The 16901-nt window shown below is 39.4% G+C and overlaps 1 protein-coding gene across 1 annotated transcript in view; it reads left to right on the top strand.

Annotated features, from left to right (window-relative positions):
- Positions 1-16901, top strand: part of ARHGAP15 (Rho GTPase activating protein 15) — a gene marked incomplete at its 3' end in the record, with an annotated part of 312226 nt that overhangs the window by 43840 nt on the left and 251485 nt on the right. The window contains exon 5 of the mRNA XM_082001330.1: positions 858-947. Coding sequence (XP_081857456.1) covers positions 858-947 — 90 coding nt within the window. The remainder of the gene's footprint in view (positions 1-857; positions 948-16901) is intronic.

Below are 16901 nucleotides of genomic sequence, written 5' to 3'. Positions count from 1 at the left end.
CCAAAAGGGACTTATTAGTGCGTTATACTGTAAACAGTAGTATTTTTATTGGTGTCTGGCATGTGCAATAACCTAATCTACAAAGGCTACTCCATGCTACACAAGCTTTGCCAGAACTGCTGCACAGCCAGAGTCCCTGGAGAACGAGCTTAGATGGCAAATGAGGATTATTGTGCTTTACACCAACTCCCAGCGATGTAAATGATACAGGCAAAGAAATCTGCTCTTTGAATTATGTGTACTTATGTGGAGGAGCTGGGCAGACAGAGCTGTGTCACTCCGGGACACGTGGACTGACGTTGCAAAATAGCAAAGTGTGTGGAGCTACCCTAGTGTTGAGCTCTTTCTGGGTGTCACACATGCCCTCAAAGCCTGTTTTTGCAGGGTTTTTTAGGAGCTAGGAATGATAATATGTTTGGAGAAAGGAGATAGCTTGTTTTACAGCTATGATGTACGTTCTTGTATAATTTCTGTCCTTTCCAGCTGCATCAGTTTAAATTTGCATTTGGAAAACTCACAAAACTTTATCTTTTTCAAGAACTTTTGCAAAGTAAGCACTTAAAATATCTGGTGACTCTGTATGCTTTTGTGTTTTGATCTATTGTTTGTTATATTATACTGGTTTTCAAATCATCTAATTATTTTTAAAATTATATACCTAGTACGAGAAGCTTCTTTTTCAGGAGTGTTTATTTAATAATACCAGGGATTAATGAACTCTTTTCAGTAATACCAGCAGCCACGCTGCAATAATCTGTCACTGGAACTTGATCTATTCTTGTTTTATCTGATAAGTGTCCCTTTTTGTGAAAAGTCAGGCCATATTCATGGTTGATTTTCTTTTTTTTTCTTTCCAGAAACCAGGCTATAAACCTGAGTCTGTGGATTTGTGTGGTGCTCGCATTGAGTGGACCACAGAGAAATCTAGCAGAAAGAATGTCTTTCAGGTAAGAGGCAATGCATGTATTTCACTGCTCATTTGAGTATACGCTCTGGTAAGAGGTAGGTTTTATTTCCTTGGTTTTAATAACTAGAGACCGATTTAATACAGCGTTTTTCTTACCAATACAGGAGTGTAACATTTTATCAAGCATCAGTTTACTATTTTTCTAAGAGAAAGATTTCTGGTGACTGAGTCTTCTAAACACTTGAGAACCTGTTGATTTATTGATTAATGCTCTATATTCAATTTGTTTTTAAAACTTAGTAGGTAATTGCTTTGGGTTCAGGCCTAGAATCTTGACCTAAACGACTTCCATAAACACAACTTCTTCAAACTGCTTATACAAGCATTGCTCCAGCGCAGTGCGGTTATTCTGTTTATTTTTATTGCTGTTCAGGGTCCTCAGACGGTGCTGACCCAGGTTCATTTCTGGAAGGGGAGGGGAGAGTGGTTAAAAGCTTGCCTCTGTCAGGGCCAGCACGGAAGGACGTGTACTTCTCATAGGACTATTCTTCATTGATGGAAAATAATATTATTTAATTACTTCATCTAAATCCCATTGAATTGAAAGGGAGGATCAAGGCCCAGGAAGATGAAAAGATGAGAAGAACGTTACTGCAAGGTTAACATTCCAGGATCTAAGGGCCAAAACAGTTCATTGCAACATCTTCAGGTTTTGGACATAATCCAGCTCCCATGAATATCAGTAGAAAGTGGGTGTTTTGGGTTTTTTTCCACTAAAAGTTGCATCAAGCCACATCAAAATATTATTCTCTATGAACTGAGTTGTTTCCCAGAGTTCTAACATGAAAAATTTTTAACAATACAAACAATAAAAGGAGGAGAAATGCAGAAAGGAACGTGTCAGGATCAAGATACTGTCAGTTACCAGATAGTCCTTTGGCATCATCACCAAGTGAAGCATGCTGGAGGAACCAACTGTGCCTGGTTCTGGGGTTTAAGAAAAAGATACCATGCACAAAAAAAAACCCCAAGGGACTGTACGTAAGTAGTAAGGTTGTCTTGAAAAAAAACCCTCTTTGTGTCAACTGGGTTCTACACAGACCTTTTAAAGGTTTATTTTTCTAGACATCTTTCTAAAGCACATGCAATATTTAGAAATATTCCTGTTCTTCAAGACAGTGAGTCTTGTGCTTCTTTACCCCCCGCATCCTTCAGGTTGTCTTGAGACAACACTTGGAGCTTTGTCATTTCCTAGGTATTTTTAGAATAAATATTTTGGTTTTGCTGTCAATCTTCAGCTTTTTCACTTGGAACGTGATTAAGTATAACCTCAGCCTTCACTCCTGCAACCCCCTGAGCACACTGACAGGTCTTCTGAGCTTCTAGGGTTTATTTATCATTTTGCAGTAAGCAAAATTTCTGTTTGGAAATGCATATTGGAGCGGTGATTCATTGAAGCTAATACATTTCCAATGTGAAGACGAATGAAGCTCTGTTATTGATTTACCAAACTGGTTGTACGATGACTTTGCAATGCATTTTCTTCTCACTTCTCTTAATGTGAGGTGTAACTCCACTGAATCAGAATAATGTGAGAAAGGAAACTCATGCACTACTGTTTGAACCCATTAAAATGTGTCTTCATCAAGCCAATAAGTGAGTGGGAGAGACATTAAGAAGTAAAAGCATGGGAGGAAGGACATATGTTAAGACACATTTTGAAAAGGGATGGAGCATTGTTTAGACAGAGAGCTACAAGAAGATTATGCCAGATGGTAAGAGCGAAAGAGGAGAAGGCTTTGGCATCAGTAGTGGTGACATTTTGGGAAAGGAAAGGACTGAACGAGACTGGTGCTACATGAGCAGATAGAGTGGGAAGGGGACTAGAGAGAGAGTGAAGATTTATGAGATAGTCTGGAGGGAATCCAAGGCGAGTTCAAAAGCGGAGAGGTCAGTTTGTACCTGGATACTGAATATTTCAGGAAACACTTCTGATGCTCTACTTATCCCTGGTGGGTGGGAGTAAGATTGATAATATGTCTACTTATTCATAGATTTGTATAAATGAAAAGAACATGGGTGACTTTTAAATTTTTCTTTGCGACCTACATACAGATGCATTGCATTGCTATTTGATTAAATACACTGGCAGCCTAACTCTGGAATGATCAGAAATAAGTATGATTATATCTTCAAAGTGTGGCAACAAAGCATAGTTGGTGGGGGTTTGTTTCATTACTGAATATTCTGAATAATAAAACATTCTTTTCTGATGCAAACAGCATTGGTTGCTTTCTGCTAATGTGTTGTACGAGAGTAGGTGCAGAATTTTGAGTTTGATTTAGCCTGGGTGCTCAATTTGTGTTCATGAATTATAGATTAGAAACAGAAAATTACTATTGAGATTTTGGTTTGAAGAAAAAGAGGGAAATCTTGAATTTAAAATCTAAGCAGATGACAGTTAATGGATGGTAACAAGATGGAGTATAGGAGTATCATAAAGAAAATTAATTGGAAACATGATCGATGCATTAAAAAAAAAAAAGAGGAAACTGCAAGTAAATTATATTCAGGCAGGAAGATTTGGGTTTCTGGTCTTGATCGTGAGGTTTTCAGCAGTGTTACTCCACTCATTTTGATTGAGCTACTCTCTGTTTAACAGGATAAGCCTGATCTGTCTCTCAGACTATCCAATTTGTGCATGCAATCTATTTCTGTTCTTGATGAACATATTATGGGGGGGGGTGGGGGTGTTCAAGTTTTCCTTAGTAGTAACTGAAAATATGCACATCTTAAAATATAACCTTCTGATTTTCCTTTACTTATTTTATTGATGATATAGCTAGCAGCAAGGAACAGAACTGGTTAGAAATGTGGGGAAACATGGCAGTTTGCAGCGAGATACCGTGCTGTTTGTTCTTGCTGGCCTGAATGACGTGATACGCTAGGTCTTCATCAGAGGAGTGGTGAATAAAAGAAGATTTATGTTCAAATCACATGCTTTAAATATTTCTTCTAAGTGCTAGTTTGCTCTTTGGTGTTTAGCCTGAAATTTAAAGCACTGAGGATTAAAAGGATTACAACATAATCTTAAATAATCCTAAGTGTCATTTACGGAGAGATGGTTGTAATAACTAAATAAAGCCATGTTAAGGGATGGCAGTGTTGTCAGTCAGCAACTGGAACAGAAACAGTGCCTATGTCATTCTGTCATTCTCCCCTTTCCTTTATTTGTGTTAGTTTTATATTGGGTAGGTACGTTTTGACGTGTGTTATCAAAAAAGAAAATAACATGATGGGCTGCTTTGCAGTCAGTACTGATATGGCTGCTGAGGCACCGGTAACTTGGTTAGTTTACAGATTTTCTCAATATCCAATGCTTTTTGCTTCTAGTAAACTTTTCAACTGGAGTTTATCCTTTTCCCTGCTTTACTCATCCTCTACTCTATGTCAAGCAGCCCCTTAATTTCAAATTCAGCCCAGACGTTGTGGAAGACATGCTCTTGACCTCTGGCTTCATAATTCTGGAGCTTCATTAGCACAAAGTCTTGTGGCTGTAGACTATTTCCTTGAAGAGGTTTTGGAAGATTTCTCTCAGATGATTCAAAAAAGAAAAGGAAAAATAGGAGAGAGGTGAAGAGTGCAAAAAAGAGTCACGAGCAGCATACTTCAGAACCGGTGAAGCTGCTTTGTTCTCTTAATAGCACTATTCATTTAACTAACAGACATTTTTAGTTTCTTTAGTAATATTTTTTTCCCTGTTTACCAAGTTCATTTTTTGGGAAGGTTTCATATGAAGAATTTCTGGAGTTTGATGCCCTGGCTCATGCCACTGGTCTAGTGTGGGTTTTGTTTCAATACGCTGCGGCTGTAAAGGGCTTCTCGTTCATACGCAACTAAGAATTGTAAGGGTATTTTACAAATAGAGAAATCTGTGTAAGACGTACAGTATTTCAGCAGCGAGACAGCTGAAAGTACAACTGTACCTATGTGTAATATGAAAGAATTTATCTTGCAGCTGTTTCATATATAAGAACATTTATGGCACTGATCTAGGGTAACTCCCTCGTCCTTGAAGCTATCCAGCTTTGTCCAAGAGCATAATCTGAAGGACAAGCTATTTTGTTCTACATACTGCGGGATCAGCATGGTATCTGGATGCCTCCCAGTAATGTTTTAAGTCACTGCTTTTTGTCATGGGAGGGATAATTTTCTTTTCCGTGATCTCTCTAGAGGAAGCACTTTGAGAGTGCAATGTGGAGGGGCTTGGGTTGGGATTGGTATTTGGATTTCTTTGTGTATTTTCAAATATCAATGCTGTATAGAGGAGGCAAATCTAAGAAAGGCACCTCGCACTCAGATGGATGTGAAGCTTCTGGTGGCCCTTATCAGCAGCTGGGGCATGTTTCCTGTTCCAAACTGGCCCCGGAGAAAGTGTTGTATCCTGAGCATGAGGAGCTCTTTACTGCATTTCCTACAAGGCAGAAAGTAACCTTTGCTGGCTTTGGATTAGACGTGCATAACATGGACCTGTTGTGATTTAAAAAAAAAAAGAAATCCATATAGTGTTTTGTCCACTTCTGGAGGTTACTGCTGTGATTGTCATTTAATTTCTATCCCAGGGACCTGAAAATATCATTGCCCAATTAAAAGACTTAGCCACATCACACAGTTATTAGATGGTGTCAGTAAGAAGTTCTTTAAATAATAAACGTATGATTAGTTTTTAAAAAAGCACAAGAAATTATCTTAATCATCATCTTAGAGATGTTCAAGTGTATATCTTTATGCAAGAAGTATTCTGTTTCTATTGGTGTAAGTGGGAGATCTTGAACACAACCATCTGGATGGTCTCTGTATTGTGCTTGTTTCTCTCTTATGCCTTGTTAGTGACCTTACCCGAGAAGCCCCTGACAGAATGTTCAGTAAAATGTAATGTATGGATACAGAAAATCTTCTGACCTCTCCATATATCAGCTATTTTCTTTTGTAACCTAAATACAAGACCTGTGAATGCTTTTTTTCCTCCCTTTGAATTTAGTTGTCTTTACGCTTATTTTTTTTTTGATTTTGAAAGCCACATAATACTTCTGCATTGGACAAAAATGCATACAAAAAGTAGAATCAGACCTGTGAATGGTAGACGCTTTAAATATACAGCATTTAGACTTATTTCAAGGTTCTGGGACCTGACTCTACTTTTATAATAGTGTACTTCTGTGGACATATTTGAAACTACTCCTGATTTACATCTGTTGAAAAACAGGCTCTTTATTAGTTGCCCTGTTCTCTTTTAATTTCTTTTAAACCAGAAGCTACAAACAAAACTATGCTTGCTTTAGTTCATTGCCTTTCTTGAGTCCCCAAATTTTCGGAGGTGTCAAGCAGCTCAGGTCATGACCTTTTGCTTTTGGAATCTGCTTTTATATTAGTGCTTTTAGTATGCAAAAATGAGCAGGATCTTATGCAAGGAATGGCAGTAGAGCTGTGTTTTCATTGCATAGTTGTATGCCAAGTTTTTATTGTTGATTAAAAAAGAAAAGTAAGAGAGAGATTACTTAGTGTGAGAAGAAAAATATCCTTGATTGTGGGGAAAGTTTTGTAGAAAATAGAAAATCGGACACAATACACATTCTAAACTTTATACAACTGAGAAGTCACTTTGCCTTCTAAAGACTTTAACATGACATTTTAAGGTGATAAAGAAGAGAGATATTTAGAGATGTTTGGTAATTTTTTTATTATTATTATTATTATTTGTTTGTGTGTGTATGAAAAGGGCAGATTTAATACAGTTTACCTGTGTTGGCAGTAGCTGCTCCTGAGACCCAAAGGGGTTTTCCTGGTTGTTGAAGAGCAGAATAGGTAGAAGCACTAGCTGAGAAAGAAAAAGATCCTCATCTAGTCCAGAATAAGCAAGGTCCTGGTACCTGGGGCACTTGTGTGAGCTATGGGATATGTCACCCTCGTTTCAGAAGCTAGGTGAGCAATGGTCAGGCTTTAACCATCCTGGGCAAACAAATGTTTGCCTTCTCTCCCCAGTGTTTTACTCTAAGATTTGATGTTACTCAAATTAGCCCAAAGAGAGTGTATTGGCAGTGAAATGAAATTTAGGTTGCTGTGTAAACACGGGCACAAAAATGCTTGATGTGATTCAAGTTTTAAGAAATGCCAGGTAATGAAGCCAGTTTCCCCCAAAAAACTGTGATGGAGGGAGGAATGTGTTTCATTACTCCTGTGATACAAGCAGTGACAAGAAAGCTTTACACTTAATGACAGGAACACACAAACTCTAAGGCCTGGGATTTCATACATATAAAACCAGTAGCACCTTATGGAAAATGAGTTATAGAAAACTTTTTTTTTATAACTTGTACCAAAAATGTTTGTACTTTGTTTCAAACTATACACAGTTTGAACATAGATGAGTCTTCAGCAGGAAGACACTCAAATTTGACAATGGTGTGCATTTAAAGGGTTTGGGAAACTGAGTCTTCAACCTCTATAATAGACTTTCAAGGAATCTCTCTCTATATCCAACCCCTCTAAAAGAGTTCCAAGCGTTTCAAGGAACAGCAACTCTACTCATAAAACTGACAAGCTGAGCGGTTAAAATAGAGTTGCTACAAAGCTATAGCTGATGTATTTCTCCCACATTCTGTGGTTCCTGTGTCTGCTCTGAGGTAACACAAAAGTGTTGTCGGTGGTGTCAGCAATGTATTTTGTGACTACAAAATCAGGACAGTAGTTGTTATTTTTTAATTATATTAAAAAAATTAGAATCCTAGCCACCATTTTACTGATAATGTGAAAAAGTTACTACTTTTCAGAAATAGTGAAGTCCACTTCTGATAAGCAATATTTTGTCAAACCTGGCTACTTGAAGGAATGTTCAAAATCCTTAGAAAAACTTTGGTTGATATGTAGCTAAATATCATCTTAGCTAGACAGTTCCTTGTTTCCAACTATTGTCCCATGAAAAATTTCATGAAAATTTCATGAAAAAAATCAGTTGAGAAGTGTAACTTCAACATCTGGTGGAGATCTTGAACAGGTTTGAAAGTTTGGATGAAGAGCTGCAACGGGCACGGTGCTGCAGTGATGCTGCCCGCAGCGCTGCAGGTCACCTCTGCTGCGACACTCGCTGCAAGCCATGAGCTCGGGCTCTCACCGAAACCCAGAGCGCTCCAAAAAAATGAACAGCGAACCTGTTTTTTCGAAGATCAGGCTGATTTGAAAAACCCACGACCCATATTCTCCAAACCTGATGTTATGTGTACATAGAGGTCTGTCTGCTAACAGTGATTATTATAATAGCCCATTGCACTTTTTTAAGACCCCATCCTTTGACAGCTGTAAGCGCTGATATGTGAGTGACTGTGAGAGGTATGAGTGTCCGTGTATGCTCATACACATGTGCTGCTTAAGAAATTATCTGAATCAGTTAGTTTTTGACAGCTAGGCTGCAGCTTTCAGAAGTGCAGATGTTATTTGTCCATCAGAAAAGAAAATATTTATTTCGAGCCACGGGCATTTTCTGCATTGCAAAAATAAAACATAACAGCAGCTAATGCTTAATGTGCACGTGAGATAATTTTGTCGGGGACAGAAGCACCAGGGCCTGGACAAACATGTGAGTGCGCAAGAAACACCTTGTGCCTTGGATAACGCCGAACCTCACAAAAAAGCAATCTGGGCAGCTTACCTGTAAGCAAAGCACAACGACGCTTATTTTTTAGTTTTTTTCAGCTGAATTCACAGTTGGTTGGTTTGAGTTTTTTGATTGGTTTTGGTTTGGGGTTTTTTTGGGGGGGGGGGGGTGATTTTTTTTTTACAGCTGAAGAAGCGAGTCGCGTTCCGCGGCTCGCATGCGAAATGGCAGTGGGCTGCAGCCTCTTGCTGCATTATTCATAAACATATTGCTGCCATCTCGTGGGCAGCGCACGAGCCGGCGCGGGCAGCGTTGCGGGCAGCGTTGCGGGCAGCGGCCGAGGCCGGGGCTGGCCAGCGCCGCCGGGCCTGTGCCGTTCCCCGGGGAGGAGCAGCCCGGCACAGCACAGCGGCGCGGGTCGCTTGGCACCCGCCGTCGTGACAGGGAGCGGTTCTTAAGTACCTTCTGGCAAAAATCAGTGCCTGGCCAAATAGTTCATCCTGTTAACGCTGATGCTCATTAACGCTGTTAACTTAGCGGGTTGCTAAACGAGCTAATGTCCGCTTTTAGGAAGGAATAGCGCTGCCCGTAAACCTGTATTCTTTAAATTTTGCACGCGGTAGTAGTTTTATGTTTTAAAATGGTGATTATCTTCTGGTCAGTGGAGCTGATAGGAAAGGGTAAATAGCTTCGTCAGGACAGGCTGGTTCAAGATAAAGCACGTAATGAGAATTAATGCTACAGATATCCAGTTTGGTGAACTTGATAAAGCCTGCGGTGCTCCGGTGCGAGGTACTGTGTAGGCATAAAATGGGGAAAATGCTATTTTCATAGTCCTGGCAACCAACAGCTGAAAGGGAGTACAGAAATGGAAAAGAAGCCTGGCTTTCCTCATTCTTTAGTACTTTCAGGTTTTGTGATTCTCCCCAGTGCAAACAGCTAAATTAATTTAAAAACATTATTTCTGCAGCCTTCTTAATGTACGTTAATATTTTTTAAAAAAATTGTCTTGATATGTACCCAAACACCACACACGTTCCCTTAATTTATCAAACTCTTGAAAAAACAAAGAGAAAAATGAATCCTAAATGAACTCACTCAGAGATAATCAAATCTGACTTGTTTACATGTTTGGTGCTGGTATTTCTGTATTCAGCCACTACATTTTTTAAAATCTTGGCGGAGTCACTTTACGCCATTTTTGTGTTTCTCTTTAATGAGCAAGGCAGATATTTAAAGTTGGCTGGGCACGGCGCGCCTTGGCTGTCCCCGCTCTGAAAGGCAGCACCTCGCGTTTGTGTGCAAAGGGATGCCAGACGACATGGTAGGGATTCACGTGAATTTTTTGTGTAGGAGTGATTTCTCCCACTGACTTTCTTTGGGGAGGGGATGCTTTCGGATGTTTCAAGGTGTTAAATGGACAACGGCAGGCAATTTGAATGCAAGGGGAGAAATGCAAATAGTGACCTGCCCTCTCTTTTAGATAATACACCTCTGGGCTTTCCGCAGAGCAGTCATTCTTAGGCTGTGATTCATGGACCACTAATGGGATGGGGAGACTTTTTGAAATGGTAATACAAGCCTAGTCAGCCTGGGAAGACATTTAAGGTAGTTCCCAGATGGTACAAATGAAAGGAAAACCCAGAAGAACGGTTTCCACAAGGGACCCTGGCTTTTCAAACCTCCTCCTCAAGTTTATTGATTTTCAGGATGCACCTCCAATTGATCCCATTTATAGAGTATTTTTATGTGGATTGTGAGAGTTCTGAAAACTTGAGTTTGAGTTTAGAGGCTGGAGTGCTTGAATTCCAGTGTGGTGGTGGTTTTTGATTTTTATTTTAGTCTTTTTTTTTTTTCATTTTTCCTTTCATTGCCTTTTCTCTGATTTGAAGTGAATAAATTCCTAGGAATTTCATGTAATTACGTCTGCAATTGCATCTATAGAATGGGGTGATCCAAGAAGCTTAGCAAATATTTTATTTGGCAAACAAAGTTGCAAAGAAGAGATGTGGTTTCCTTAGCATATCATTTAAAAATAGACTATCCGAATTAAATTATCAGATGATTTTAACACTTAAAATCCACAGCACTTCGGTCAGCCTCTCTTTGTTTTGTTTTTCTGATCATAGTCATGATTGTTACAAATATGTTACTGTTTAAAATTTTAACATACTTGAAGCCTAGAATGTGTTTAGCCCCCACCCTCCCCAATTCAGAATTTGCAGGTAAACTGTTACAGATTGAGCTTTATACTCATTTTTCAGGATGGAAAGTGTGCATCTCTATAAGTGACTATTTGTATGACAGCACATGTTAAATTATGAACATGGGAGCCAATTACTAAGATTCTCTTAAGTAATAGGATTATTATTATTTTCTATTATTTGTACATAGTCATCACTAGGTGGAGGCATACTTTACATATTCTATTGAACATGCCATCTGTTATGGACTGAGAGGGATTGCATTGATACTGCACAGTTAAGTGAATGATACGCTTTTTAACCTGAACTGTTGAAGTAACCTATTACCACCAAGCGCCCAGTTCTCAGACTGACTTGTTCTCCGACTGCTATGGCGGCTCAAAAACAATGAAAATTGAATATTTTTAATCATGGGCTGTACAGAGATCTCTTGAATTAATCCGTAAATATTATTCACCTGTGGTAAAGTTAAAAGGAGACGCAAAGCGGGTGTCGTGGAGCAAGAGATTGAAATAAATATCTACTCATTTCAGTACCCCATCCTGCAGTGCTTAAACCAATGCAGGATGGATTGACTGGAGTTTTACTTCTCTTTTTAGTTACGGTAGCAAACTCCATTCAGAGCCCACCCGTGTTTTCTCATGGTACAGGGCTACCTGCTATAGACGATGCAGGTTCAGTTTTGACCGAGGGTAACAAGACCTACCTCCATCGATGCTAATACACTGACTTCACCCAAACTTGCCTGATTTACACCAGGGACAGATGTTATGCAGCTGTGTTTATGAGCTGATAGGGTGGTCTGTGTAAGTTGGTCCTCAGCTAGCACAGCCCAAGCCGCATATCTGAGAGGCCACAAATGTGAACTGTTGGGTGTGAATGTGTGAGTCAGAGACAAGAATTCTTCCTCCATAATTGGAATACTGAATTATGGCTCTGCACAGCTTATAACATGCACTGGCTTTTAGTGTAGGAGAAAGAAGGGTCATGGTGCACAGATTATAAAGAAAAAATAAAATTTATTCAGACAATTATCCCTATTTTTTTGAGTAAGACACAAATTCTCTTGTAAACGTGCTGAGAAAAGTGGGGAAAATCCATTTTTACATCTCTGGCATTTTAACATATTTTAGAGAATGGAGTCAGGATTGTTGAGAGAGGTATCCTGAGCTTTGTAGCTTCTTAGCCCCAAACTGGCATAGTGGACATTGCTGTGGCCTCAAGCTTTGTCACCTTCCTTGGGCTGCTCTGGCCCTGCCGAGGCTGGACTCTACCATCCCTCCGGGCATGCCTCTCCCACCCCTTCCATAGACAGGCATGTAAAAACGCTAACGGAGCTGAAATATGCTCCCCTCATTTTTGTTTGTTGTTTGTTTTTTTTTTTTCCTCCTGCATATTTTTTTTTAAATGACTTGGTTTTGGAATCACACTTTTAATAATTATATTCACGATCTAAAATTAAATAAACATTTTGTTTAGAGCTCATAAAATTGCCAACCAGTGCTCAAGAAAGGATGTCCAGCAATTTATCAGCCTGTAGAAAATAATTATAGCAATATTTTGAAATGCATTGGTTATAGTTTTGTTTTGATTTATAGAATGTAAGTAATCAATTTTGAGTCTTCTGTTCCAAATGGCTTTTTGGAACTAAGGCTTTTGAATAAGAGTCCCTCAAACCAAGCTGTTACTCCTGAGAAATTCTGTAGTGGTGTGTTACTGGCATTTGAAAAATGCACACCTTCTGAGAAAAAACAGGAAAATTCTGTCAAACAGACTGATGGGAATTCCCAAGTTTGGAAATGCAAGTTCTGTCGGAAAACAATGGCAACTCGATTCAGCTAAGGCTGCAGCTGGAGTGAAAAGGAACATGTTTTCACCATTGCATACTTTTTTTTTTATTGTCATTCTGGAAACAAATATTCTACATGATCAGTTAAAAAGTGCAAAGTAAGGAATAAGAGAGAGTAATGTGTGTTGGAACATAACATAGACTTTACCCGTGTAGAAAAGTGTGAAGAAATATGGTAAAATTGAATGTAAACAAAGGAATGGGGAAAATAAATGTGGGAGTGAAGAACTGTGTACAGGGAGTAGGAAGAATGCAATCCAATAGCAGAAGATCAAAGGAAGGGAAGCCAATTTTTTCAAATATTCAGTAATAACTTAGATGTAGCAAGGTAAAGGATCTGAACAAAGGGTCAGAATATCACAAATGGGAAAGGAGAAAACATTATATATAGGAAGGAGTGTACAATTTTTTTTTTTTTTAAGGATCAATTATTATCTCCATCTCCTGATATTTCGGGACTCTCTTATAATTACTAGCATTATTTTCACTCCCTCTCCTGCACACACGTTCTGTCTCGCTCCCCCTTCCAGGCAACACTTCTCCACTTGCGCAGATTTGAGGGGGTAGGAGGATCTCAGGGGTTCTTTGCAAGATGCTCGTTTCCCACCGCAGAGTGTGGCATTGCCAGGACTCTTCAGGGGACTCTCTGCCAGCTATCCTGAAAAGCTTGCTGAGGAGTGGGGGAAGATTTGCATACTGCCCAAGCAGGGCCAGATTTGAACTCCCCTCTCTGTTGAATAGTGCATTACTGAGTAAATAATGACACCAAAATCGTTGCAGTTTCTGTGGAGTAGGTGCTGTGCTATGTCAAGCTATTAGGGTCTGTCCCTTAGTTCTTTCCTCCCCCTCCTCCTAAGATGCTCCTTTTTTTATTCAAATGGAGATTTCTTTTCACCTGCATTTTTTCCCCTCTAATTTTACCTTTCTCTGGTTTTGTTTTCTTTTCCTTTACCCTCTATTTTACGTTTTTGTATTTTAATAACGTATTTTAAGTCATTTTTCTCCTGTTCTCAATGTGATGACAGTATATCCTGATGGAAAGATAATAATGCCCAAGGAGGTTTTCTTTTATGAATTCTGCTGGTGTTACTTTCACATGCACAAATATATCATCTTGATTTCTAGCTCTGGGTCATTTCATTGCTCTTGTATGTCTTGCTACGAGATGTTTCCTGTAATTAAAAGATTAGGTTAAATAGATTATTCGTGCTGCCCTGTCTACATAAATGTTCTGTTTCTCTGCCTCTAGATACTGGCTTTTGTGTTTTAAGGCAATGTTGTGGTACATGAAGTTGCATCATGTCTCCTTTGTCTTTAAGCTGCTGACTTATTGCTAACAGAAGCAATCAAACAAGACATTTACTGCCATAGCTTCGTAGAGTCAGTGAATTAACAGGTGCCAATAAGTTCTAAAGAAGTGTTTGAATCGTTTCTAAAGTATTTAATTAATGGACTATTTTAGAGGAGTGGTGACTGAGCAGACATAAGGCTGATAAATATTTAATGTCTGTATCTAGGGAATTTTTTCTCCCTTTCATGTAATTTGAGGTGTTTGCTAATGGAAAACAAAACCTAAATTTTTGTGTAGCATGCAATCTATGATAAGCTGTTATTAGATTGTCCAGGGTTTGGATACCTATCAGGATTTTATCTGTACATGCTGTGATATTCTGCATTTATAGTTGGTCTTGTTTAGAAAGCGTTTTGGAGTCAGGTTTCTCTGATACGTCTAGATATCGGTGTTAATACTTATGGGCTATATCAAGCAGCCTCAATGAACTCAATTACTCGAATATTAAGTGTGTGCATGGCTGGTTTTCTTTGGTCTCTCATAGTTTTCCTCTCACTAGGAAAAAGACTCCAGCTCCCAAAGTACTTGTTGGTCTATGTGATGTTCATGACATTTCCTTTAAAGCATGATACCAGTAATGCCATAACTATGCTTAAACCTACTTTTTTTTTTTACTTGATTCTTATATCATAACCTGGTTTTCTTCACTTTAGAGGAACACTTCTCTTCCTGTTACTTTCCTAAATTCTCACTCCTTACTTTTTGTAAAGAAAAAAAATCTGTTGTGTCCAATTGTGTCTGAGCTACACTTGATGTCGTATAATTCCTCTTGCTCTTGAATTCTCTTTGTTCTATTTCCTTCAAAAATAAGAAATAATTTATTTTTTCACTTAGCATCTCTACCTTAAGGAAGGATGTTTGTGACCCAGGTAGTGTAGCCCCATCGATGAAAAACTCTTTCCTCGCTTCACAACTGTTGCAGTTGCTCAGCGCAGCTTTTGAAACGGCAGCACGGTGGAGTTACGCGGGCAAAGAGCATAATGGGCGTTCAGGGTGAGAGACCGCCGAGTCTGCACGGCTTGTGCGGTTGACTGTACAAATGGACTGTTTCCCTCTGCTCCTGCCGCTTCCTCTTAGCTGTGGCTACATGAGCCATCTCCATCCTGACCGTCCTCGAACGCCGAAGTGTGAAGGTGTCTCCAGCCAGCGACTGGGTTCTGTCATCGGGAGAGCTCTCCGTTAGGACTCGCGGCTGGAGCAGGGCTGGCTGTCCCACGGCACCATTTGCCTGAGCTTCGTTAAGTCACAAGCTATGCTGTGCCACTGCAAGTTTAGAAACGCAGAAACCGTTGAAAAAATTTGTTCTGTTTGTTGTTGCAGATCAATAGACCTTTGACCTGCAATGCTCGAGTACGCTGGGCGGTTCCAGCCGAGCCATCTTTGACTATTGTTAGTATAGTAATAGCCTTGTTATCAGGTTGTAAGAATTAATTTTGTCATATTAGGAGGGAGAAGTTGCGGTACTGCAGGACCAGGAAATACGGCATTGACCGGCCAGTGCTCTCGCTGGCGACGGCGTGTGCGAGCAGCTCAATTCTGTTGTTTTGAGGCGTCACTTTTAATTAAAATGGCATGCTATCAGAGTCACAAAACTGTGTTCATGTAGGGTGAGGCCCCTTGGCTACACACAAAATGTAACAAAGACCATTGTGATTACGGTGACAACATTGGTTTATGAACCCCTGAGCTAGTAATGGCAAAAGATAGAGGGAAAAGGTTGCAGTGTGTTGCTCCCCACCTGAGCAGGGACAGAGAGCTTCCTTAGAAGTGGCTGATCCTGAGGGAGTTAAAAAACCCAGCAACTTCCGGAGGTATCTCTTATGTTACTCAGAGGTTTGAACACACACATAGCTATGGAAATGCTGTAAGACAGAGGGCAAAATTTTTATCGCCAAAAAGACTGAATCCTTCAGATACGCAGCTGATAGATACTGTATACTACAGTATATAGCATAGTATATTCCATAGTGCGCTTTTGTCCTTCTCTCACTTTAACTCTGTCTTACTTCTACCTGCTTTTTTCTTCCCTCTCTGTATCTTTATTAATTCCCTTACTATTTGCAAACCTTTTATGAGGAGTATGTGATGTGCCCATTTATTATCTCTGAAGATGAGTAGTGCTGGGTTTGAAGTCATCCACATTTTCTTTCCAGCTCTGTAGCATGTAGAGAAGAATGTGCTTATAATCAGTCAAGGTAAAATAATCGGAAATAGGAATAATAATATAGCAACGGCCAATGGATTTGTCAACTCAGCTGCGATGGTTTTGGTTTTCCACTTAACTCAGTGAATGTGTATGTGGTATGTGGAGGAAAGCAATCATTTTTTGTGAAATTGATGTATGCAAAACTGATAATGCAGTTATTGCAAATGTAGATTATATCTGCCGATGTAATTAAAAATACACATCTGCCTCTTTGAAAATGCAGTTCAGTTGTTGGATTGTTTTTAGTCTTTTAGAGACAACTGTGCCAATCTGAGCAAGTCATACAGTAACTTCATTTGGACAAGCTCTCACTTTGTTACTTTTTGTTCATAAATGCAGTTAACAAGTTCTTTTGTACTTCTTTGAGTGTTAATTGACGTAAACAAAGTCTGCATTTCATCTAATCCCACTGAAGCTTGTTAAAATTAGAGATGTGCCAAATTATTCCAAAGCAGGTTGTAAAGTAAGTGAACCATTAGATCCACGGGCTCACAAATGGCATAGACAATGTGTGCTCTGTTTGCTTCTTTTTCAGGGACTGTTTATGTCAGAACTTTCAAATCACAGTTTTTTGCATCTTTAATGTTGTTTAGTTAATCTGTATGGCAGAAGTATAGTACAAGCAGCAGGGCTGAGTGTGACTAAAGCTATTTTTTCTAGAAAAGTCCACATGTACGCTCCTAATTGAGCATACCTAGCAGTCAGCTCTGATAATCACAGAATCACAGGCTCA

Source organism: Phaethon aethereus, assembly GCF_964289735.1.
Source record: "Phaethon aethereus genome assembly, chromosome: 6".
Taxonomy (NCBI): domain Eukaryota; kingdom Metazoa; phylum Chordata; class Aves; order Phaethontiformes; family Phaethontidae; genus Phaethon; species Phaethon aethereus.
This window is presented reverse-complemented; position numbering and strand designations above follow the sequence as displayed.